The following is a 27,039-nucleotide window of genomic DNA, read 5'->3' on the forward strand; positions in this document are numbered from 1 at the left end:
TTGAAAACTGCTCCTTTTGGGTGTCAATCAACACTGGAATGTGCCTTTCCCATCCTTACATACTGCTTTTTGTCCTTTGCAGAAATGCCTGGATTTGTATTTGTATTTGTATTTGCTAGGCACATTTAGCAGTATTGAAGTATTTAGCAGTATTGAAGTTCTAAAGCAGGCTTTTCATTCACCAGTGGGCCTAACCATAGGAACAATGTCTTTTGCAGTAAGGCCTAACTTAGCCTTCCAGTTATATTTGTTGGGGCTGTGATTAAACCCCACACACAAACTCAGATTGACACCATGGTGCAAATATTTTCAGCATGTACTTAACAAGACTAGATGCATACCGGACCATGATACTTAAGATCCTGCAGAGAAATGTAAAGAAATGAAACCAACAAAGGCCCTGAAGGGTTAAGTCACTGCAAATCCAGTATGTACGTAGTGAAATATTCTGGGCTACAATTGTCAGTATTTCAGGACCCATACTGCCATAATATTCATGTGAGACAATACATAACAGATCCTACAAGATTGTGCCACTGTATAGTATATTCATTTATATATATTTTGTTTAATCTCTGTTATTAAATGTTTAATGCGTGATAGGCTAGTATCACTTTACATTGCTTGCTGAATTTAATGTGTCTCTACATTTGTCATTTTGGCGTCGGTTTTATTGGGTTAGGAACTAATTTCAACCAATATATGACTATATTAAATTTATAAAACATATAAAAGTAGGCATTGACTAAGCCAATAATGTGTTCCTTTTTTATAGTAATATGCATCTGTGTTATGGAAACTGTGATTCAGAGAGAGCAAATATAGGGAGGAGCACAGCTAATAGAACAAAGTGTGCCACCCATGTGAGGGGCACGGGATGAAGGGGTACAGATGAAGTATCATTGGGGATGGACTAACAGGAATATGATCACAAGGGGAGAGGTAAAGGGAGACAGTGAACTGGTGAAGGAACACAGGAGGGAAGGTGCACAGGAGAGAGTGGGTCACAGGAAGGAAGACTCGCACATCATTGCAGAGAGGTAAGGCAAGGAGGGGTCAGGAGGTAAGGGGACCATATACTGCACATACACAAGCAAAGGCCTTATTGTCAGCTGGACCTCTCATATGCCTAGCTGATCATTGTGCAGCCTCATCTGGCAATGCACTTCCATCATATACCTAGGTGTGGCCATAGGCCCAGCTGCAGCCATTTTCGACCAAGGTTTTAGTTCACATATCTATGTACTACCATCAAGTGACAAAGTGTGACCTTATGTGGCCTTGAACAATCTTAATATATCCAGATAAGGTCTCAAACCCAGTCACGCCCATCACAGACAAGTTACGGTCCCGTGTGGACATACTCTGCTATTCTATAACAAGAAACCGAGAAGAGACGTATTCTGTCCGGCTACCATAATTCTAAAGCAAGGAGCTGCCTCATTCCGCATAATGCAGACAGTGCCTCAAGCCCAGCGATCATACGACCAGGTGTGGCCTCATGTTGCCAGGAAGACTCGAACCAAGGTTCAACCATCATAGTCTTGGTGTGGCTTGATGTGCACAAGTAATGATAATATCGAGTTTTATACAGTGCTTCATGGGCGATTACATCTGCTTCTAAGTGCCCTAGTAATAGTTGCTAATGTTTCCCACTGTAATGGTACTCCAGTAATCAATCTCGGAACATTGCACTGGTGAGCCATGCTGGGATTGAAACCAGTGTATTGTAGACTGATGTCTGGGGTGAGTGCTAAAATCACTGAGCTTTGTACTGCTATCACATTCCCAGGGGAGCACCTCATGGCCATGTTTTACCATTATATTTCTAAGTCCAGTTTCTGTTGGCCGTGTAGTGCAGGTGGTGTCCCCAGTGGCCATATACTGCCTTCACAGGTGGGCTAATGCAACTTTGGAAGTGGTGATCTGTTATTTGCTAGTTTCTGAAACTCAGCTCCTGGGTTAGGACTTGAATCTGCTGTGGTTATACACTTGCAACAGCTAAAAAAGCTCACTGAGTTAAGTGCTCACTTCAGAGGTCTGTGAGCAACTGGCAGTCACCTACTTGAATCACGGCAGGGACAACTCAGCCCTTCATCCTCCTGAGATTGATCCATTGTGTACAATTAAATTGGGAAATCATGTTTCTACAGTGCATTCAGAACCATAAACAATAGTATATCATCAGTTTTACAGACTTCATTGCTAAAAATGACTTGCATTGCTTGGAAAATAGGATTTCGTCATACTCCTCACCCGAGCCCCTCGCATTCACTGAAAGAACACCTCTATAATGAGGAATGTGTTTATGATTCAACATTCAAACATCATTGACAATGCCAATAGTTTCGGATTTTGTGTAGGCATGGGAAAGGCAATTGCCAGGCACAGCTGTAGTGGTATTAACTGGCCATTGATGGTAGCAGGTGCAAAATGGTGTGTGTACCTGGGCATCTAATAGCGGTGCCTGACAAATCCCTAATACTTATACACAAGCCAAAACTGTTGGATTTCCCAATGCCTGTTTTTAATAGGACTAAAGTGAAGGACACATGCTCATAAATCGAGTGGCTGAAGGCAGGCCTGGTTTATACATTTTTATTTCACCATTAGCGGTTTACAGCTCCAATTAAATAATTAACTTTCAGAAAACCGCTTTGAATAAACATTGCCAGGCACTTTGAGTGCAAAGTTTGATACTAAGGCTTCAAAGAGTTCCCACGAGGAGGTGTTTTGAGCAGGGAGGAGCAGGAACTGGGTGGGAATAGCCACAGGGGTTAGCATGTCCATGGGCAGTCAAGGGGTGGGCAAATACCTACCTACAAGCATTGTATCCCTCCTTGAATGCCGATTCTCCCTACCAGTACTCCAATGCAATAGTTTCGGCTTATAAGTGTCACAAGCAACACCAAATAGCCCAAACTAAAAATGGTTCTCCTTGGACGGAGGAAAGCACAGGTGCAATGCGCTGACCAGAGGTTCAAATCCCGAATACGCGCTTAGAAACTGAACTCGGGTATGGTATTAGGCACGTTATAAAAAAAACTATGAAATACAATAAAACTTACTTTGTTTGTGCTGAATCGTTATAGATTTTAGTTTAATGCAGGGAAATACCTTTTCTGTCTTCTTCCCTAAATGGCATGTGCACCTGGGCCGAAGTTGAGCTGCACAAGCTCCCGGGGGATAAACGTTTGGCACTTAATTTCTCTTGAATTGAGATGTGAGATATTATTGCCAGTCCTGATTCTGAAGCTCATCCCTAAATTTGACTTGCTAGTTGGAGCTGTATTTTCTAGAAATGTACTTACAGTTCAGAAGTGGGCAGTGGAACTACCCCCGCTACAGTTCTGTGTCAATATGGTGCCAATTTTAAAGGACCCGCAGTATAGGTTTCCCTCCAAACATAGCTAACTCAACGCCACCTTTCTATATTTGTCTCTTTCTAAAGTAATCTCCCTATATGCCGTAGTTGAGCTCTTTTTTGGGGAGACTGTAGGGGAGGCATGGTATCACAAGTATGAGACTGCCACAAAAGTTAAAATTTGTAAAACCTTTATTAAAGTTTCTGGGTTTCGAAAAACTCCAACTTTGCCCTATAACTACGATGGAAGCAGTCTCGACCATCAAATAATAAATAAAACAGTCTTAGTTGAGTCAAATCAAAATGGCCTATGCTAACAAAATCGAATGCCTGCCCTATCTCTTGTACAAAAAGTGTATAAAGAAAATCAGCGTTTGAATATAAATAATAAATGTGGCTGAATCAGCTCTCCTCCCCACGTTAGACAGCACAGAGTAAGGCGGTCCCTGTAGGCAGGATGACACACTCTCACTCAAGTTTTTAAAACAAAAACAGTTCCAAATGTTGATCGAGGCCCACCTGGTCTTCCACGCTAAAGTCTCTATTTCCAGTCTTCCAAACAACGTTCAACAAAAGGTTCACCCGGTCCCCCTCTGTTGGTCTCAGACCTTTCATAGCAAAAGTTCAACAATACTTGCAGAAGTCTCTACCTTCCCCGTATTTATTACACTTCAGGTCTCCCTCAGTCGGGCTCAGACAATTTCTGGATGTTGAAGACTTTCAAATGTTCGTGGCTTTCTCTACAGACCTTGGAAGGACCTCTTCGACTCAAAGTTCAGTGTTCAGCTTTTTACTCTCCCCTTCTTTCGGGGTTAATTTCGATCACTTGACTTTTATAGTTCATTCAATTTATTGCTACAAACAATTCAAATTTCACATGACTTTCGGGTGGACTACTTCCTTTCACCGGACAACTTCGTTATACAGTATCGCTGGTTTCACAGCTATCCTTACTTCAAAGTTCATTCACAGGTCTGCCTTTCTTCACGTCTCATCCACACCAGTGTAGCCTTGACTTGCAATATAATGTTGCAACTACAATCTTTCCCTAACACACACCGGTCTCTCAAGTTGCTTGCCAACTCACCGGCTTTGTGTGTTTCTTTCTTGTCTTTACAGTTTTCCAATTCACGAGTCAAGGTTAGTACCACAGGCTTGGCCTCGCCTCCCCAACTCTGCCGTTCAAACGGGAGGGTCGCTGGCATCCCTGAAACACAATGCAGCCTTCTGCTTTGGTATTTGGCCATCTCCACTTGTCTTTCGCTGCCTTTTGGAGGCAACAACCTCCTGTAGGGAACTCATGTGGTTCTCAACCCGCTGCTCTTGTCCCTTGGTCTGTAGGTCTGCTCCAGTAGGTTTGCCTTCACCCCAGAAGTCCTGCTTTTACTCATGTTCCGCCTTACTCAGAGTGTGTCTCTATGTTCCGCCTTTTATCTGTGTGGTTTGAGCTAATTGCTATCAGATGTATGCACTTAAAATCAAGTGCCTGACTTTGTTTGACCCGATTAGTGGGACATGTCCAGTGCAATGTAGAAGAGTTAGACTTGTTACTCTCCGTCGCCCTCTTCCTCAGCCTAAAACATAGGATGGGTAAAGTGTACAAAACAGGGTGGAATACAGTATCTCACCATCTGCTGCCTCACCCCCACTCCACGAAGACCCCTCACCCAGGTGATATTCCTGCACTGGTCCACCCCCAGGAACTTGATCCAAAAGCGATGGTTGTGTCCTGGCCACCTGGATGACAAGTCTCTGAGGATCAGCGAGTGAGACACCCTTAGGTCTCTCACAAGACCCACCCGCCAAATCCACCAGAGCCACTCTTGTTCCCACCCACTTGGAAGCCCCTCAAATGCTTGCCATGCTAGATGCATCATAGCCTTGCATTTCTCCACCCTCCATGCAGGCGGTTTACTTAATGGAGTATAGTGAACAAAGACAGCGGAGGATGCGGGGATCCGGGGGTGTCCCCGCACCCTTATTCACTAAAACTGCATCGGGAGTTGCAGGGGTGCCCCTCGCGACCTAAATAATAAAGTTGAGAACAAAAAAAGGGCCCTCCGGCACCGCTTTCCATGCTTGTAAGTGAAAGGAACCAGCGTTGCAGAAGAATGGCTGAGTCGGCCAACACAGTGAAGTGTAGTGCCCAAAGGTAAGTAAGTTGGTGGGGGGCCAGGAGGGGGGGGCAGTTTCAAGAAATGTCCATGGGAGACAAAACTGAAAGTTATTTTTGGTAAAATAACTTTTGTTATTTTCTCCCTCAGACATTTCGAATAAGAACAATTCATGGTAATTCAGCTCCGCCTACCGAGGGCCCTGTTTCAATTTTACCTTTGGGCCCCTTGGCTTAAATCTGCCACTGCACTGCACTAGTATATGTCCAGCATGAGAGCTGCGTGCACCCATGTGCATTTGCTGTGCACTCATAGTTATGAGCAGCTCCAGGGAGTGCCCATTGAGCAGTATGTCCTCATACAGTAAGTCGTAGAAACCCAGTGTTGTCAGGCCCTGTTTCCCTCTATTTAGTAAATTTTTAATTTATGTTCGCTTTCTCAGCCTGGGCATTGTGAATCCATGAAAAGAACTTGACAGACAGAAGGAGCGAGTTTCCCATCCATAAAGGTAGATCCCTTCCTCAGACTTCTCTCCATGTATCTACATCCCAAACTCCAATGCTCATTAAGACTTTCCCGCCCTGTGGGACGAGTGTGATGTGTGAACAGTAACATGGATTACGCCGTGCATGGGAGGTCATGGCATCTTCATAGGTATAATGGTCACCCTTCAGACCTCTGTGGTAGAGGGGCCCTCCCTTCTGGGCAACCCAACTTGACCCAAGGCCTTAGCATTTCTCTTCTTGGCAGGAATCTTACAGGCCACTCACCACTCTTGTGTGTTTTGCCACTGCATTCCATCTTTGCATGTTTGAAGGATGTGCCAACAATGTGATGATTTTTCTGGTTCACGACATAATACTACAGAAGGAGTCAGGTGAGATAAAGTTCATGGTTCAGGTTAAATCCACAGTTGTTGTCTGGTGGCGTGGAAAGCGTACCCCTGTAAACTTATTGCATAGTTAAGAGACCTGTCTTCAAAGAATCTTTTTTTTTTATTTCTGCAGGGCTTACCAATAACCTCTAATTTCCAGTCCACAGAAGAATTGATGAAAATGAGTGGAAGGATCGAATGTGAAGGACCAAATCGCCACCTCTATGATTTCACCGGAAACTTGATCTTAGAAAGGAATAGGTAGTGTTTGCATTTCATCAGCGCGCTTTTCTAACGCCCAAGTGCATTAACTGAGCATTGAACATTTGACTGGCCAGAAGAGGTTTCCTACATTTAAAGGTACCACGTGTGTACTCCATCCAAAGGAGATATTTCAGGTTTTAGCCACAGGTGGTGTGTAGTTTGCAAACTAAAATATGCTGCAGCTTTTCCCAAGCTGGGCCTCACCACTAATGCTGCATTAGTATGATTATAGGCTGTCAGTAACCTAGTAAACACCTCATTGATTACCATTGAGTACCGTTTCTGATTTATACTTGTGTAGAGTGCATATCCCTCCTCAATAACATATGAGCTTTTCTATGACGATATGAGCTTTTCTATGACGAAACGTTTGTTCATCACATATTTTAACTCGCTTGAAACTCACTACATGGCTCTTTGCATTTCAAAGCACTTATAATTAAAGCAAACAATGGCTTCATGGATTTACACAGCACTTGTGCCATGTGCCTTTAATGGAGGACATGTAAACGAGCCCTGCCTGAGAGGAAGTACTTTCATGCCATCAGCTGTCTCATCCCAGTGAGTGGCTACTGAAAATGTGCCTTCTGTATTAATAAGCGAGGCTAGAAGTGGATATGTGTTTAACTTTTGCAGCCATGCCCCTCTCAGCATGTGCCCTCCATCCTCCTCCTCCTCTTAACACTTTTCTAACAATATATACTCTCTCGCTCTCTCTCTCTTTCTCTCTCTCTTTCTCTCTCGCTCTCACACTGAAAAAACCTTTTTAAAGGACCTTTACTGTTAAGTTGCCTTAATAGAAAATCTGTGAACATAAGCCAAAATGCTTTGTTAAAGGGACGCTATGGTTGCAGCACAAAATCTGAAAGACAGATATTTGGCAGTTATATTAAGCTATGCAACCATAACGTGCACCCCAACCATGCACTGCTCATATCCACACACACATGACATAACACATGGCATCATCCACTACACCATTTATATCAAAAGCAGAAAAGGAAAAGAAAGAAAAGTGGAATGGAAAAGAGGTAACAGAAATTATCACAAAATCATTAGTATTACATTTAATTGCATAACACAAATAATATACAATCTAACACCACATAATAATACCTTTAACCCATCAAAACATAACTCCTCATCTAGGACTCCTGGCAATTTCTATTAGAAACACTGTATGCTCTGTTGGAGTGTCCCAAAGCATTTACTGGCAACAGAAATGCAAGACTCAAAGGTTGATTAAAAGAAAACAATTTATCATGGTTGGTTTTAGTGTCTTTGCATCTTTCCTTCCAGTTTACGGACACTTCCTCACCCCTCCAATCACAATCTCTTGCCTTGTTCAGGTTTCTCTCCCAGTCACACTTTGGGATTCTACTCAGCTCCCTAAATGTTTTATTTCCCTTCAGCTCCTTGTCCTACAGTGGGCATACTCCATGGGAGTGTGCTCCTTTTACCAGTTTGCAGCATTTGTACTGTTGCTTCAAGCTATTTATTTGGGGAATATACTCCATCCCCCAGATCACACCATTACACTTGTTTTCTCACCCTGGGTTTTCTCTCACTTTTTGTTGGACCCCTTTTCCCAACATGTAGCCTTCTTCTTGTTTTCTTCCTTGTAGTTGTTGACGTATTTTGAATAGTAAGTGAACGTTTTTCACTTTCTTTCCTTGTCTTACCTTCGTAATGCTTTGGGACTCTACTCTTTTTCCCAGAATGCAGTGTTTCAATTAGTTTCCTTCTCTTATATTTGTAACCCTCTTGATTGGATTCTCTCTGCCAGAATGCAGAATTTAATTTACTTTGTTTCCCTTACTTTTTTTTTACAAACACTATGAGAACGTCTTCAATCCCGAGGGGTCAGTGTTTGGCTTGACTTTAGCAAACCTCTTCTCTTGCTTCTGCACTCTTAAGAGAGTGTGTATCAAACTACCACACGGAAGTGTGTTGCTCAAGTGCAATAATCTCTATCTCTTGGTTCTTTGTTTATTTCTATTACTTTGGCTACCAGACATCCCAACTCTGGAAGAGTTAGCCAAAGTAAGACATAATCGAAGGGAAGTGTATACACATGCGCCCTTATTATGTTAGCCTGCCTATTTGAGATCAGCTTTAGGCACTCTGCTGCATAGCACTAAGTCCAATTATAGGACAAGCAATGACAGACTCCGGGAAGCTGACAACCAGTGATGTCATAGATGGTAACTTAAGGACAAGCCACCCAAAACATACCAAATACCATCACGGATGACAGCTGAGCCCACACACCCTGGCAAACAAACAGGTATATGAAAAGATATACCAACAAATGTCAAGACATCACTTGTAACCAGGCATGGTGTGAAGTAGGCACATTGAACATGGTAGGATAGAATAATCAAGCAATAATATATCTGCAGGACCGAAAACAATGCCAAAAAACAATTGGAAAAGAAGGGAGGGAGAGCATGGAAAACCAAAGAAGAAATGCCACTCACTGCCTCTCCCAACTCACCCATTGGGGGGAAGAAATTAGCAGAACTTTAACAGGATAGAGCAAACTCGGGAAACAGTATGTATAAAACAATGCATTGCAAAGACACTCTGATGATTTATAAAAGTTGGATGGACTTTTTGTACAAAATGAAGTAAAGTTCAAATGAAGAAATGAGGCCCCCCACCAACTTACTTACCTTTGGGCACTACACTTCACTGTGTTGGCCGACTCAGCCATTCTTCTGCAACGCTGGTTCCATTCACTTACAAGCATGGAAAGCGGTGCCGGAGGGCTCTTTTTTTTGTTCTCAACTTGAGAGGGATGTGGTGAGATTGAAGGTCTTCCCAGGTGCACCCAGTGGCTGTAATTGCAAAGCCGAGATCGTGCTGCAACCAGATGCCGGTGTGCAAAAGCAAGCCGAGGGGCTGAGGAGTGAAGGAGACTTCCCGTGGTCTAGGCCGGATCGGAGACACCCATGCTGCAGAGGGGTGTAAGTCCCATGTGTGCCTAAAGTATTAGTAGAAGGAAAGAAAGTCGGGCAGTGTAAGCAGCCCACAACCGCAGTGTTTCTGGAGCCGGTGAGTGAAGCTCTGTATTCAGATTCACTGAAAAGCTCTTACCTGTAGCTGTTACCATCTCAATTATAACTTGCGTAGTAGCAGAAGCGAGTGGAAGTTGTTGGAAGTTGTTTGTTGCCGTGAAAAGCCCTAACAACAAAGGAAATGTATTATGCGCACATCTAATGCAAGTAGGAGTGTGCACGTAAACGAAAAAGCTTTCCATTTCCATTGTTGAAATATATAACCTTACCGGAGTGGTCGCTTGTCTCCAATTAAGAAGGGGAACGCTTTGTTAAATCACTCAGAAAGTTTAAACTGACTTTCACAAACTGTTACAAGGAATGTTACAAGAAAGAGATGTTGTGTGTGGTCAAATGAGATTCCCAACCAGAGTCAAAGTATCACTCCTCCCTATTGAAAGGGAATGCAACTCCTTACAGTTCTTTAACTTTGAAAATCTCCATCAAAGAATGGTCGCGTTTACCTAAATCCAGTGGTCGAAGTGAGCGGGAGCGGTTGGGAGCGGTGCTCCACTACTTTTTAAAATTACCTTTTACAGCTCCTATACTTTTATTTTAAAAAGAAAGCGTTCCGGAATGGTTTCGTTTTAAAATAAAAGTGTAGTTGAAGTTGAAACTTGCCCTTTCAGTGCACTGCACTGGAAGTTTCCTTAAACAGCAGGTGCAAGTTTTGGGGGTGTGTATTGTGTGTGGGAGGGGACGTGATGATGGGGTTTGTGGGGAGTGGGTGCAGGTCAGCAGGGACACTTTGACCACTGCCTAAATCTGTTTCTCTTGTGAAGTTCAAACCTTGTAACATTCAGAACAAGTATTTTTATAAATGTAGAAGTTGCTGAAGTAAAGAGAAGAACAAGCATTACACAAGCCAGTAGGCAAATCCTTTCTATGGTGAAACCAGCCCTATTGAAATCTAACCACATGTATTTTGAAGTTTTTGAAGTGGTTAAAGGTCCAGTGTCCTCTGATACAAAGGTGACAAGATTATCTAAAGCTGGAAGAGTGGCAATACAGCTTCGGGGTAGCTACTGGAACCAAAAGGGTGTGGATAAATCTGGGGAAGGGCGCTGGGTGCTTGTAAGCAGATCAAGTCTAATGTTGAGATTGTGGAAGCTGAGAAAGAAGCAGACTGAAAGCAAAGACAGATTATATTGGTGCCAGTAGGACAGAAGAGGCAAAGAGTCTGCCCTTTCTCATAAACTAGGAAAGAAGAGTGTCATGCCTACCTGTAGCGGTCGAAGAGTCTGGTCTTTAAATTGCCTAAGAGTCATAAAGTACCCAGTTGAAGCAGAACTATCAGAACTGTGGTTGTCTATAATACTGTCAGAGAATGTTGTATTAAAGGTGGTTGAAGCAGCGACATACTGTGGAGCAATGGAGCCTGCCTCCAGAGTACCAGTAGCAGAAGGGGGTTGTCAAGAGGAAAGCAACACCCCAAGAAGAAGCATCCTGACAAATTATATTAAAGACGCTGCAGAGGTTCTAAACATATGGACAGTTGTTGAAGTAGAAGTCTTTTTTTTCCTTTGAATTGTGACAATACTGTCCAGGAAGGAGAATATCCAGGGTTACCATTGTTGCTGTTTTCTTTGCTGGAATTGAAAGGGGACCATTTCGACAGAAAGATAAAGAACTGTTACCAGTGGATTTTTGTTTGGGTGAACCTTTGTTTCTTTTGGAACTCTCAAGAACTGATTCAAGACATTTCTTTTCTTTATGAACACTTGGAGAGACTGACTTTGGACAATCCTGACAAGCTCGTCTACCCCAGACAGGTGAAGGTTATCCAAGTCATTGGTTGTTTGGTAATCAATGAATTATGTTGTTTATGATTTACTGTGAATGTTTTGTTGTTTAGTGTGAGGCACTGTTTTGTGTATGCTGGGAGAATTTCCTTAGAATCTAGACTAGGTAGGGAACTCCCTGGTAGTGTAAGTTTAGAAAAGTTTGATTGGCAGTTTTTGTTATTAATAAAACGTCTAACACTGAGAAAACCACAAGCGGTGGTCCGCCTTGCATTACTGACCCCTCATCTCATTCTGTTTCAATGCTCTTCACATGAAGCAAGGTATAATTGTAACCTGTGTGTAGGTGCCACCTCTCCCTGATGCCCCAGGCAAGGCATGACAACAAGCAGTGGTGCTTCCTGATAACTACACAACATCAGGCTTATGAATGAGTTCATGATACAGCCTCCCTGACTACATGGAAATGTTCAGAGACTGTGCCCCACACATGGTGATATTTTTGGAAAGGACCTCCACTTACTGAGTTAAGAGCAATAAAATCCTAAGGTTTCTCTTAAGCAATATAGTAATTCCCTCATGCACAACCTAGTGATGAACACAGAGCACACAACCTAATGATGAACACAGAGCATGTGTATGGTATACTTAATTTATGTTTTCATATCTTCTCCATAATTGCACAGGTGTAGATAAGACCCGACAACCTATTTATACATGCATACAACCCTTTCACTTTACCAATGGTATCCTTTATTAAAAGATGTAATTGACCCTTGACATTTTGTATTTATAATCCCAAAATGTAGCCCATAGCTGAATTACCATTACCTCCAACAAGCCAAGAGTAGCCTACAATGAACAAAGCTTGCAATAACTAATTCCACTTATACTGCACTTGGCACCCTTTAGATAACCAAGGTTTGTGTTACAGTAAGAGTCTTGCCAAGTGGGGTACCTGTGGGACCACCCTGCCCTATGATCTCCTTTAGTCACAGGAGTAAATCCTATCCGTCACCAGTTGAGATGAGGGGCTAATTACAGGCCTCAATCTTCACATTTAATGCCTGTGGGAAAAATACACCTCAACTCCCGAGGATCACCGGTTGAGATCAGTAGCAGAGGTAGCATTGGGTGCTGGGGGGGGGCGGATAATAGGGCACCAGTGGGAGGCTGGGGTTCACTGTGCTCCAGAGGGGGGCTGTTCTCCTCTGGCTGTGCCACTGGTTGAGATGCCCAATGCCTCAGTATCTTTTCTATCTTTTACCTCATAATATTCCGGTCATCATTCTCTCATGGGAGAACAACTGAAACACCAATGTAATTAAACTTTATTGTAACCCAAATGAATTCTACAGTGGAGTCCTAAGAAACCATGCTTCCTTTTTATGTGACTGACGCATTTCTGTGTTTTGAAAGTGTCACTAAGGATAAATAGTCTTATCAACACTTTTGGTAATGTAGAAATGCTTCTTTGATATGTGGATTTGATGGTGTCTGTGCTCTGCACGTGGATTTGACGGTGTCTGTGCTCTGCACATGCTATCCTCAAAGCATTCCTCCTGTGAGCACTTCACAACACTTTTCAATGCATCTGCTACAACACCTCAACTCCACTTTTTAAATGACTATTACGTGCATGCATAGTTTGTGGTCACGGTTTCATGCAAGTGATTTAAAGTGACCATTATTGGCATAGATAAATTGTGACTGCCGCCTGATGCGATTGCTTTATAGTGACCATTACTGCCAAGTGAGTGATTTACAGTGATCATTCCTATCATAGATCGATTGAGGCTGCAATCTCATGAGATTGATTTACAGACTGCAAATCACTTGCATGAGGCTATGGTCGTTATCTATCTATGCCTTTAATGGATCAGCAGACAGAGATTGTGGTCACAGCTTAACACAAGGAATGTACAGTGACCATTACTGGCGTACATGGATTGTGGCTGCAGCCTCATGCAAGTGATTTGCAATTACCATTACTGGCACAGAGTGTAGCTGCCACTTAATCCAAGTGATTTAAAATGCTCATGTGTACTGTTGATGACATGACATATGCTGGATTTTGCTTATATGTTACATTAGAGAACCAATTGTAAATTGTATGGCATTTTACCCCATCCACGTTTCTTTCAAAAATTGTTCCTTAAAAATGCACTATTTCAACACATTAATTAAAACAGAATTCCAGACAGAGAACCCTCCACTATCCCTGTTCAATACTATTTGGGACTCCTTTGTTACAATCACTCACTCCAATTATGGGATATATTTAGGCGCCTGTGACTGAACATGAACCCTTTAGAATCCTGGCGGCCCTTTCACCGCCGGGAGCACCCCAGCACCAGAAGCTGCCTCTGGGGATTGTATGTATTTGAAAACACCAAGCAGACATACACAAATATGTAGAGTCACTAGCTTGTAAAATCCAACCAGTCAAATGCTGCAATATTCATCACTGATATCCTTAAAACCTGAATGGATTTTACAACTTAATGGCTTGACAACCCAACCATAACAAAACTACAAAGCAGGACAGATATTTGTAGCAAAAAGGCTTCAGGAACTAAAAGAATTGGACTGAAAATTAGATTGTTACTAAAATCCTTGACCATTAGAAGAATAACAATTTAATAGGCCTGTGGGGGAGTAGATCTAGTCAGAGAGAACTTAGTAGCTGGTGCAGAATTTAAGATGTGAATAAAGATTAACTGAGGCAGGGATCAAACAATCTGATTGGATACTTAGTTTAAAAAAAAAGCAGTTTCTCATTGGAAATCATGAAAAAACTAGAGACTTGGCGCTGACAACTCTATTGACAATTTGACATCAATGCAACGGGAGCGTCTAGGTTGTATGGTCACAGTTTGTCCCTCACAACCTCCAAGGAACACAAACTGGATTCCAATTGTGCCTCTGAGCCATTTGACTCCAGAGCGCTTAAGCTTTTAACACCGTGGTGAAGGTCGTTTGCCATGAATTGCTAAAAGTCCAGACACCTGGAAGAACTTGTCAAGGGTAGTATTAGCAAACTGCTTATTTATTGACGAAGGGAAATGTGCTTTAACCAGAGACAAATGAGGGTTATCCTCTCCAAATGAACTTCAGACCACACGCCCAACGATATTCACACACCTACAGAAAGGTTTTCAGGTGGCAAAGGCATTTGAAAACCATCATTGATGTGTGATTATGAAGACGTGGGCTGTATGACCTAAATCAAAGCATGTATTGATTGATATTCACACTGGTCCAATGCTTTGACCAGCACATAACTGCACAAAGACAGGGAGAGTACTACGTTGCATTATTTTTACTTGTGAAATTCTGATTTGTAATGCATTACTAATTTTTGAGGCTTAGCAGTTGGAATTCTTTTTAATTGTGTTGCTTTTAATTGAAGCCACTAGGAATAGAACCGTGTCTTACATCCATAGTAAAGCATCCCATGATTCGGATACAAAAGAAAGATCGCATGGGAGCCTTCAATCAGCGAGGCACCCAGAGAGTTTGCACCACAGTGCTTTAGAACTAGCTGTCTTTTAATGTCAATCAGCCCCAAACAACCACCTTAAATTATATTTTTCCTAAAGGTGGAGGGTGTGTAGCTGAAACCTGCGGTGGGAAAATAAAGACTTTAGAGTTTCCAGATGACTCCATGTCACCAGGGATAACCTGTCCCAGTTCTGGAGTTTTCTATTGCCTTCTGACTATTGTAGTGTTGGGTCAATTCAATGGAATAAAATTAACTGAAGTATAGCTAAAGAATAAGGAAAGCCTAATACTGGAGTAGGTTGCGCCTGGTGACATGGAGTCCTCTGGTAACTGTGACTGGTCAGAGGAAGGACACAGAGTCTGATGTACCATGTTAATGTGTTTTTGTTTAACAAAAAGGTGAAAAGGCCTAACTCCTCCTACTCTATGGGTGTTTCCCACCTATGAAAACTAACTAAGGTGCTTGCCAGAATGACTCCATTCTCGTGTTATATGCGTTTTCCCCAACTTCAGTTCAATATGAAATTCACAGATACTTGTTGGCCACCACTCATTAGGTTATACAGTTCAGATACTGGATTCTTCCAGGTCTTCATCTCTCCTTTTCCTTTTCCTTGCCTCTTTCTCTTTTGTTCTTCTTTCTGCTTTATTATCTCACTTCTATCCTCGGCTACCTCACCCCTTTTATTTTTCCTTTCAGAAAAGTTATTCCAATCTTTTATTATGTATCTTTCCTCCTGATTAACACCGGTTGTGAAGTTCCAATGCTCTTTCCCACTTTGTTTTATGAATGAATCTATAGTAGAACGTGTGAATGTTCTTGCAATCGTTATTACTCTCTTCTTATTTTCATCATCCCCTTTTCACTGGGATAGGTTTCAGTGTTCCGGTAATGACAATTACTCTCTTTCGGTATTTCCAATACTTTCTTGTGATTGGGACGAGTATGAGCGTTCCAGAAATTATTATTGCCTTCTTCTGACCCCCTCCCGGGTCTCCAATTTTGCCATTTACCTGTATTTTGCAGGGGTAACGTTACTGGGGTCCTATCTGGACAGGTACTGGCTTTACTTTATGTCAGAACAGCTGCAGTGCTTTTCAACAATTTAAGGGACGGTAGCTTTGTCACCCATTCAGTCACTTTCTTCTCTGTCAACCCTGTTACTGTGGCGTCAGCGTTGTTTATGGACCCCATCGCTCGACCGCTTGTGGTCACAGCAACTCTCTACCTCACTTAGAGGTCAGGATACCTCACTTCACGTCCTCTCTCCACTTCAATGTTCTTGCTTCTCCTTCTTGCCCACGCTGTGCGTTGGTAACTTGTCTCGGTACCTTCTCTTAGTCGCTACGCTCTCTCCCCTGGCTTCAGCGTTTTGAGTGTTCTCCCTTTCCCAAAGTCTCGCCTTGGAGGTTTTGCCCACATCTCTCTGCCTTGTATTGGACGCTGCACGTCCCGGCTTCCTCAGCTGAGCAGCCGAAGCTGCTTTGAAACTGGCAGTCTCTCTCTCTCTTCCTGATTTATGACTTGGTCATGGGGCTTCCCTGGTTTCTCGCACCAGTCCTCCTTCCCTTTTGGGCTCTCATTCATTGTGGGTCACATAATCTTCTGCGTCCCAGTCCTTCCCAGGTTTTCTCTTATTGAGACTAATGGTAGACTTGGTTGGCAATAACAAACTTGAACTTGTTCTTCATGGATTCTTCTTGGAAAGGGAGTAGCAATCTTAAGTTTAGGGAGTCCTTGTCCCCAAAGGGGAGTCTCTCCTGGGGAGGTTGTGCTTGCCTCTATCCCTAGGGAGGGCATTGCATAGTGGGCCCACCTCCCTAGCCTTATAAGGGAATGCTCCCCTTTGGGGAGAAGGGACAGAATCCTGTAATTCGTCACAGAGCACTAGATCAGGGATCTGCAGCTTTTGACTCGCCAGATGTTTTGGACTTCGTCTCCCATGATCGATCACCATTGACTATGCTGGCTATGGCTGGTGGGAGTTGTAGTCCAATACATGTGGCGAGCCAAAGATTTCAGACCGCTTCCCTGGATAGACTTCTAACTTGGATCTGGGTAGTGTAAGGCGAGGCTAGAAGCATGGGCGTAATTATAGAGGGCACAGGGGGTTTTGTCCCCCCCCCCGACTTCTGTGGCATGCCTTTTTGTCCCCCCCACCTTTTGGAGGGAGGGCAGGGGGGCCACAATCATCAATTATGTAATTGGACACCGCAAACCTGGCTGGGGTGCCAGCAAGGCTTGCGCTGTCTCTTTACATAATGCTGAGATGCCTGGCAGCCGCGCTGCAACACATTCTGGGCCGGGATGCCCTGCATGGGTCAGTCCCTCGCTCTGGCTGGCCTGACTCAAAGTCAGCAGCCAGGGTGCTGAACTGGGTGTTGCAGAGCCTGGCGCCGGTGCTGCCACGCTAGCAGCAGCACTTCCAGGGGCCGCAGCGCAGACAATCGCTTTCCGGCTTTTTGTTCTTGAGAAGAGGTTAGGTGAGTGCAACATGAGACGTGGCCCGGGCAGCATTTGAAAGCAGGGAAGAGGTACTTTTTAAAAAATAAAACAAATTTAATTGTGTTTGTGTATGTTTGTTGGGGGGCTGGGTTGCGGGCTGACCCTAGTGAGGGTGCGTGTCATATTTGGATAATGTGAGCAGAGCTCAAATTACACATTAAGGCCCCAGGTATGAAGACAAACAATAAAAAATGATGCATTCTCTTGGCCAGCCACAGCTTTGAAACGCCTCTAAAATTAGTCTTGCCACTTTTCAGATGCTACTAAAGCACCACCATCCTAATTTCTAAAAGAAGTTGGCGGAAGGTGCGCCCTCCACAAGTAGAGTGGAGAGAGTCAAGCTGAGAAAACCTGTGACCCAAAACTGTCATACGTTTGTTAAGCAGTTTTTGCTCTACGTGCGCAGAAGGAATTTTGTGTTAAAAGCACACTTTTAGGAGCCCTGTATAATTTTTCCCCCTCCCCAAAAATAATCTTCACCAAACTGGTAAAAAGTATTTTGAGTTTTGCAGACACTTTTCAGGACGGTGTGGTGCAAATTAATAAATGGGTGTCATGGTTCAGGTTACAGGCCATCAAAAGCTGCTTCACTTACCAAACTAAGCAGGGAGTATCCAGCATTGTAAGGGGGGGCAGGGGATGAGGAACGAAATGCAGTGTGTGGAATTCCACATGGTCTCATTGGTGCCCCCAAACCGCCCACCCAGGCCCCAATCTACTTTTTTGGTAACATTAGTGGAAGATGGCATTTTAACATACAACAACAAAAATAAACTGCAGGATCATTCCAGATGCTTTGAAGTGAATCAGAGTCACTTGCAGAGTTGCAGGAAAGGCACAATGTGATTAAATGATTTGCTCAGGATCACACACTTGGTTAAATGGTGAAACTGGGATGTGGACAAGTTAAGCTACACACCATCTTTCCAGGTTTAGTTGATATAGATATTTATTAAGGTTTTGCTTCACATTTCATGTGCTTAAATACTTGTTTATAGCAATGCCTTGGAAGCAAACGACATTACATAATAAAATAGCCCTTTAATAGTAAACTAACCATACAGTATATACATTGTTATAGAAATATTTTGAGCGATGGGAGTATGGCTTTAGTTTCATTCTCCCCATTCTGCATGCAAAGTCACAATAGCATCATGTAGATTAATGTGAGCCTAACAAATCCCCCTTGGGTTTTAAAGCCATAGTCATTATTTCATAAAGCATGCAACATTATGCACCCTTCTCACTTCTGATCACTCCCTCCCATTCACATTTTTAAAGGGATGAAAGTCCCTGCTAATAGTAACCCCCCTCCCTCCCATCAGTGCCTAATCCCTCACATTGTAATGCTCTGTTGATACAGAGCAACGTGAGGACCCTCTGCTGCATCGGAGCTCCTTGGGACATTGTCCTGGCAGCGGGACACCTCTACCATTCAGAACGGGTAAGGTCCTGCTGCCAGGACAATGAGCGTGCTGAGCAGGAATTGCTCTGCACACATTGTCCTGCCAGCGGGACACCTTTGCCGTTGGGAGCCCTCTTTGATGTGCCGAACAGGAGAGGTGTCCCTGTGGAAATCGATATAATATTGTGACCCCAATCGCATTGTTTAAATGTATGTTGGCCTACGCCAAGCTGTCTAAAGAATATTGTGAACATAGGTTCCGCGGCAAGGTCTTGACCTTAATGTATTGTGTAAAGCCGCCATCTTGGATCTAGCCGCCATTTTAGGTATTCTTGCAGTGTGGAAGTCACCCCGAATCACAAAATGGAGGCCGAATGACATTGCGAGTAAGACTTCGGCCATGGTGACCTCCGCACACGTGAATGAATAATATGTCCGCAGGCTACGTGTTAGGGTCATGAACTAAGACCCTGTCCTCTGTTCAACCTTTGTGTAAATATGTAACTGTATCAGCGGAACTGATCTAATGTATGTAAATTGTGTGTTCGACCTGGCTACGAACCCTAGCCATGGTTCCAAGAATGGTTAACTCGCAAGAGGGCTGGCCGATGTGGTACAAACTGTATAAAAACCCGAGCATCCAGATATTCGGTCTCTCCCACTTTCGATGCGAAACCTTATCGTTGGAGGTTCGTGTGTGAGTCAGAGAGCCGAATAGCTATTCGCATGTCAATTGACTTTGATAACTTGGTAACTTTGTAACTTTGAAATAAAGCGCTTTATATGGTCCTTTGTAACCTGTGTTGGTGTGTTTCCATTTGGGCTTCCCGGCCTCATGTCAATTTCTCTGTTTCCACATCCCAATGACAAATGATCCCGTCTGGTCCTTAAAAGAGCCACGGGGGCCAGCTTGCCCCCTCTACCTCTCCCGCTCCACTGCTTGGAGCCATTTGAACACAGGAAACATACCTTAATTTTAATCATTCAGAAACTTGTAGAAAAGTTCTATCGGCATGAACACATATAACACATATAAGGTGCTGTGCAGAACCCAAGTTTGGAGATATATGGCATTTAAAAATTGATACCAAGTATACTTGGTCACCCACTGCACTGCATTAACTGATGGCTTCTTCCTTTGAATGAAAGGAATAATCAAGGGAATTGCTGACATTCCAGTGAATCTGTTCCTTTCGGCCGTGGCTTTATAGTTCAGCCAGGTCAAGTCAATTTAGCCCAATATTTCAGGGATCAGGGGTGATAGTCTGGTCTGCTCAATGGACATTGTGCCACTGTTTCCATGTGTTATTGTATATGTACATATAAATGTTGTGTGCACACAGTGTATGTCAATGGAGGTGCTGGGTGCATTTGTGTGAGAGTGAGTGTATGCAAGCATATGTGTGTTGACCTTTGTGTCTGAATGAGTGATAAATATTGCATTGTTTGTATGTTCTAGTGAAATTAAGTTTGTGAATGTTATGTTGTGTCACTGGGTGCATGGCAGGCTGGCTGGAGATGTGTGGGGGCCCAATTGAATTTTAAAGATAGGCCACCAGTCTTATGAAAGTTATAACGGAGCGTCAGCAATGGACTCTCGTGGAATAGTAGTCTAGTGTTATCCCTCAGGGATTTAGGTTGTTTGACCGAGGTACAACATCACGGCAAAATTGACTGTAGTCATTTTCGCAGTGAAAACGTTTTTGCCTCAGTACAAAAAAAAACATGCCCCCCCCAAACCGCCAGTACACCCATAACCCCCTCCTACTTACCTGTTCTCCATCCGCCACCTCTCCTGTACCCTGAAGCGTCAGATCCATCCATCAACCGTGGGTCGGATCTGACGCTGCAGGGTCCCTTTTTCTTTTTTTTTGTTGGGTCACCTGCCACCAATGCTGAGGAAGCGGGGGTCACCCCTGCAACCGTCAAAGTAAAAAATACCAAACATGGGGAGCGGGGGACCCCCCCCGCAGCCCCAGCTCTTAATGTTCGGGATCTTCAGCTTCGAACTGATGGTGGTGACTGAATTCAGTCAAATCTATCATTCAACAACATTTTATCAAACAATTTGGCCGAAACGATCCTTAGAGCCAACACCCACCCTCCCTTGACACAACCCCTGTCCACCCCAACATTTTCAGCAAAGTTACTCCACTGGCTAGAAGTAAGTTATCATAAGACATACTATATTAAGGCATCCCGGAGCATCACACTATGAACTAAATGATATGCAAGTGAACATGGAGCCTTTGCACAGGTACCTTGAATTGCTTTGCATAACACAATATAAATGATGTTACTTCACCGTCTGTATATTGTGTAACCATTGCAAAGCCAGTGTAAAACCACACAGACCCTTTTGTTTGCATTTAAAATTCATGGTCGCCTACTAACAAATGGTTTCAACGTTGCTTGGGTTTTGAGAGGCGTTAATCTTGCTGTCCTCGATATGCAGATTTTTTTTAATGGTTCGCACTCCCCTCTGGGAATGGATTCTCCCAATACGTTCCCCAGCATGTTTCTGCAACATAAGTGGTTCCAGCAGAGGCAGTGATCAATAACTCAAGTAATATTGTGTTTGATGTAATTACTGTGATCACATATATTATGGATGCAGGGTGTGAGGGTCATTGGGAATATTGCAGTTTCATGATAAGATACGTATGTTCTCTATAGGTAAAGAGGGAACTAGTTGGACTTTTCCTGATAAAAAATGTTATCCTAACAAATTGACCCTTTGAATGTTGACTGAAAATGTGCAGATGCGCAAGTATGTAAGTAACTGCTCCATATGGACTCCTCAGTATCCTTGGTTTAAGAATCTTACTTTCTCTTGTTTGCAGCCCTGTTCCAATTGGGCCTGACCAGATCTTGTTAAGAGGCGCGCAGCTTCGAAACACCCAGTGGGTGATGGGAATCGTTGTATACACGGGACATGAAACGAAGCTCATGCAGGTAACATGTTGTTCATATGCAAATAGTAACTAGCCTTTGCAGCAAACTAGCTTAATACTTTCAAGCTTTGTAAATTGGGATTATGTGCGTTCAAGGAGGTGTGGGGTAAGTGCCAGCAAAGCGCCAGTTGTGCATGGATAGACTAAGGTGGACGAAGGCCTCACAATATCCAACTTTTGCTTGGAGCGGGTCTTTTTGCATTTGACTGCAGCGTAGGATGCACAGCGATGATTTCCAGGGACCTCTGATTCTGGCCCACTCTCTACAGCATCAGCTCTATCAAGTGGGGTCTTTTTCTCCGGTCAATTGAATTTGGGTCATGTCCATTAAAACTAAGGCATTTGAAACTGATCGAAGTCAAAAATTGAAATATGATTGCATGGGACTACACCCTAAAATCTATTGGGCATACTGTAGGCTTTCTGAGCATCGCCCCATCTCCGTTTCTTGCACACCGCAATGCCTGTTGCCTCAAGGCACATTGCACGATGTCCTAAAATTTACCAGAGGGATTTAGAGATTTTTCTATATCACACTCCATCAAATGGGCTAGATAGTGCGACAAGGCATAGAAAGCGGGGATGTTGTGGGGCCCAATCAATTGTATATTTTTAACAAAAACAAGTGGTTTGCCACACAATGATTGCGCCTTAGTTAAGGGGCTATGTGATATTAAATGGAAAACTTTTGAGACCCAACATTAAAATATAATGAAAAATGTCTATTTGAAACTCAAGGGTGGCGCAATCATTGTGTGGCAAACCACTTGTTTCTGTTTCTCTAACCGAGGAGGTAGGGGATTGGTTCCTCCAAATAATTGCCACACGGATGCGACACGGCTGAAAAGCTGAAAACAGTATAAGGTCGCAAACATAAGAAGGTGTACCTACAATCATCCCCACAAGACAAATATTGTATATTTTTAACAAACTACTGGTTATCACCAGTAGAGCGTTACCAATGTATTTGTCCCTACAGATCACGTGCTACTTACTTTCTCTGTTTTTAAGCTCTCTTAAGCCAATGAGGTACTGAGGTCCCACCTTGGTGAAATGCAGTGGATTCTGCTGAGCAACCCTGGCACTTTAGAAGCTGTGCATTATTGCAGCTATGTGCCACCTTTTGTATTCAGAGCTCACGCATGCTGCTGTGCTGCAAAGGATGGGAAGTGAGGGCCTTAGTCCACCACCAGGGATGATGGGACTATCCTATCTCAGAAGGTCCACCTGTGCGAGCAGTGTGAGAAGTCCTGCAGCAAAAAAGAAATGTTGCAGTGAAAGTGGATCAACTGATGAAACAAGCATTGACAAAGCCAGTAGTTTTGTATTTTATAGAGGCAATGTATGGGCATTTGCCATGCACTCACCATTTGCCAGGTATTTCCTTCATGCACCATTGAACTGTCATCATCTGCTCTGATACTCATCATTTGAAATCTATTGCTGTCATGCACTAGCTACAGCCCCAAAGATAGAGTCAACATTGCCTGGGATTGCCATTAAGTGCCCAGCTATGCAAGTCGTTGGCCCGGTATTGTGAAGCTTGGATGCAGAGGGAAAAATGGCTTTGCGGCTAGACACCTACTTTGTCCTTTATGCTATATGGGCACACCACGCTGTCTCCCTGATAGGGGGAGCGTGCACTGCACATCATTCAAAGCTGTGTGTTTCATTTTGTAGCACACTGCTTTTAAAGTGGGAAGATATGCACAGCACGGGATATTTGCTTTGCCTTTCTTAGTCCAGACAATCATCTCAGCCCTATACCTGCTACACCATAATGGTTGTTTATTGGTGGCTTCACCACCAGTCAAGCCAAAACTAAATAGGAGGTTTGTGTTGGCACATAACACAACACAATTGGGAGCCCATCTGGAGTATTGTGTCCAGTTCTGGAGGCCATAACAAAGTATATGCTGGCAAAACATTAAATGGTTTACACCACAGCTCCTTTGAGGAGGGTCTCTAGAGTACATATAAAGAGAAGAGTAAATGATGGATGGGGCTAGTATTCCACCGTTATAATTACTGTGAGGAAGAAAACTTCTTTGATATTGTGCGGACGTTTGGGTGCCTTTGTATAGACCACACAATGTTTGATGGGGCTTTTGCTCAACTCCAACTGCTCACCCCCTCCAACTGCTCAACCACTATTTTGTCGTATGCACAGTTGAATATTGCTCGATCCAAGGTGGTTGACATATGCAAGCACTCACCCGCCTTCCCAAAAACATAACCTTCCAACTCCCCTTCTACCTCTCCCCAATACCCTCCCTGGTCTCTTCCTTTCAGGTAAGTCCTCCTCCATTTTCTTTTCCTACCCCCATTACTCCACCCGGATTCCCCCACCTAATACTTCTGTGTTGCACCAACCCCTCCCTCCTCTACCCCGCCTCACTCTGCTACCCAACCCCTATAACCTAACCCCCCTGTTGTACCATCTCCCCAGCCCCCATTCTTTAAGATGCACTCTAGAGATAGGTGTTCCCACCTCGTCCCCATTGCACCCTATCCCCTGCCCCTTTATTTTGCCACCCCTCCCACCCCAGCCCCCCACTATCGTACATGCATATCCTGCATGCATTCCCCCTACTGCCACCTCCTCACATTGTATGTTTAGGCTTCTGATCGCCACTAAGTGGTCAATGAGTTGGACATGTCGACTTTAAAACAAAACATGTGATGGCTGGAAGGTATTAAATTAATCATAACCTCTGCCATTGCTCTGGGCAACCCTCCAGACCGCTGCTCTTCGCCTGCCAAGCCATTACAAAAGGGGAAAGACCATATGCAAATCCATTTTGGTCCCACCCCAAAAGGGGCAGTCCAGCTCGAACTGCTTTGTCACATCCCTTCTGCACGAGGACAACAGCATCCTCAAACGTGTTTTAGCCTTGTTGGGCCTCATCATTGAGGAGTAACTTGGGTCTGTAGGCCCAGCAGGCACGGGACCCACGTCTGGGCATACCCGCCAAAACAAAAGAGGAGATGGCTGGGAGGTTTTGAATTAATCTTAACCTCTGGAATTGCTCTTGGCATCCCTCTTTACCATCTTTCTTCGCCTGCCAAGCCATTACAAAAAGGAACAGACCATATGCAAATCAGGCTTGGTCCCACCCCAAAAGAGGCAATCCAGCCTGAACTGCTTGGTCACATCCCTTCTGCACGAGACCACAAGAATCCCTAGACATGTTTCAGCCTTTTTTAATGGGTCTACCACCCCAGCATGTCGACCACTTAATGATAACCACATTCTCTGGTGACCAGTTAGGGCCGAGCAAAAGACCAGTTACCTTGCGGACCTGTGTCCAAGAACAATCCAATCCAAAGCATTTGCAGAGACAATTTATGTAGAAGGAGAACCTCAAGCATTAACTGCTCTAAATGGAAAAATATATGTTTGCGGTACCGTTGAGGATGTGATAGGTGAGGGGGCAAGGCGTGCAATGATGACAGTTTGTTTTATATATTTACATCAACCATATTTACAGTTTTAGGCAAAGGGAGAGACATAATTTGCCTTGAATTGCACAATTTCAAGTCAGCTGTTGATACTGAGAATAAAACTTAGGTCTCCTGGTTTCAAAATGAGTAACCTAGGACCTAGGCCACACCTGCCACACACATTACCACTATTCATGGATCTGTGCCAACCTGTGTTAACTTTCATTAGAGTCATTATCCATTAGCATCGGAGCTGTCCCCTTTGGAGTAGGTACAATATAGAGAAGAAACCTTAGAAGGGAGGTCAGGAAGGTTGGCTTCATGCCTCTTCTCCGAATACACTGTTTTGTTCCCACAACCTGATCTACCCTGCTCCATGACTTTCTCTGCCAATCTTGTCCTGGGAGCAGAGCTCCCCTCCTATCCACACCTCTCACTTGGCACCTGTAATATAGACCCGTATATAATGAGTAGCATAACACTTCCTTGATCCCTTCTATATGCATCCACTGCTGTAAGTTGAGAAAGGAAAAGTGCACAATTTGCAACCACTTGTCCTGTGGCTTCACACACTACCCACTCCTTGCAAACCACTTCTCTGGGAAGTGCCACCAAATGTCTCAATGGGTTGTAGTGGCCATTTGAAACCCCACAGAAAACCAAGATTAGCCACAGATCAAGCCCCACACAGCGCGGGGTCATACCCACACATGGTACCCGATTATAGACAATTAATGGATACTGGGCAGCCTTAGGACTGTCCCTTAATTGTGTGTCTGCCTTACCATGGTGTATGTTATCCACAATGTTGATGCACTGTATGCTATGTTACAGGCTGGGCTGCTGGGAAGCCAGTCGGCTTCAGTAGTGCAGCATGGAAGGGCATGCAGAAGGAGGCCTCACCCAGAATGGCAGAGGGGCAGACTGGATGAGAGTCAAAGTCCGTCTTGGATCTTGAGCCGGGAGCAGCCATTTCAAGGCGTATGTTTTGAAGGAAAAGAAATGCAATAATGAGTTGCCATATTACCTAGCAGAGCGTGGTTTACTCCATCACAGGTGCTTGCCTGTAAAGCAAGGAACCCTGTACGATGATAACATTGAGTGGTAGTGGATTGCACTACTTGTCCATTACTTTACGGCTGTTTCTTTTATCTTTTAGAATTCGACTAAGGCTCCCCTGAAGAGGTCGAATGTTGAGAAAGTGACGAATGTGCAGATCCTGGTGTTATTTTGCATCCTGCTCGTCATGGCTCTAATCAGCTCTGTTGGTGCTTTGCTTTGGAACAGAAGCCACGGCCAGGTGAATTGGTACCTAGGCTCAAACGGTAAGACGTCACCAACGGCGGAATATGGCGTCCATGTTGTTCGGCATTGCAGTCCTTTTGAAGGTGTGAAATATCCCGTTTTCACCTGTGTTTTCACCACAGAGGCACAAGTAGAGGGTGTGAATGTGCGTCCTCCAAGGACCAGGATCCACACTTTTGCTGCAATGTTTGAAGAAAAGCCCCCAGTAATGTGCTTGTCTGGCAGCGGTTCAATTCGCACAAGTTGAAAGGGCTGTTTTAAAACAGATTCTTAAAGGTTGGACATCTGATAGAAGTCCTTCCAAGACCGAATGGATTAACGAACTTTTCAACTTGTAATTGATTGAAAAGTACTGTTCTCACAGCAGAAAAAGTTTCACCTACATGAGAGTTGCAGCGATCGAAGTGGGTGGTAGCAGTGCTTCTCTCCTTTTTTTTCTCATTAAGTTTTACTGTTCCTATAATTTTATTTTAAAAAGAAATTGTTCTGGAATGATTTCGCTTT

The 27,039-nt window shown here is 43.8% G+C and overlaps 1 protein-coding gene across 3 annotated transcripts in view; it reads left to right on the forward strand.

Annotated features, from left to right (window-relative positions):
* The window catches only part of ATP8A2 (ATPase phospholipid transporting 8A2), a 3,773,191-nt gene that overhangs the window by 1,322,695 nt on the left and 2,423,457 nt on the right, over window positions 1-27,039 (forward strand). For all 3 annotated transcript variants that reach the window (XR_011284127.1, XM_069639892.1, XM_069639893.1), the window contains exons 9-11: window positions 6,486-6,613; window positions 21,676-21,787; window positions 26,390-26,555. Coding sequence is in view for 2 of the 3 variants with exons in the window: in XM_069639892.1 (XP_069495993.1) it covers window positions 6,486-6,613; window positions 21,676-21,787; window positions 26,390-26,555 (406 nt within the window). In the remaining variant the exon portion in view is untranslated. The remainder of the gene's footprint in view (window positions 1-6,485; window positions 6,614-21,675; window positions 21,788-26,389; window positions 26,556-27,039) is intronic.

This window comes from Ambystoma mexicanum, chromosome 7q (assembly GCF_040938575.1).
Source record: "Ambystoma mexicanum isolate Mex_15411 chromosome 7q, UKY_AmexF1_1, whole genome shotgun sequence".
NCBI lineage: Eukaryota > Metazoa > Chordata > Amphibia > Caudata > Ambystomatidae > Ambystoma > Ambystoma mexicanum.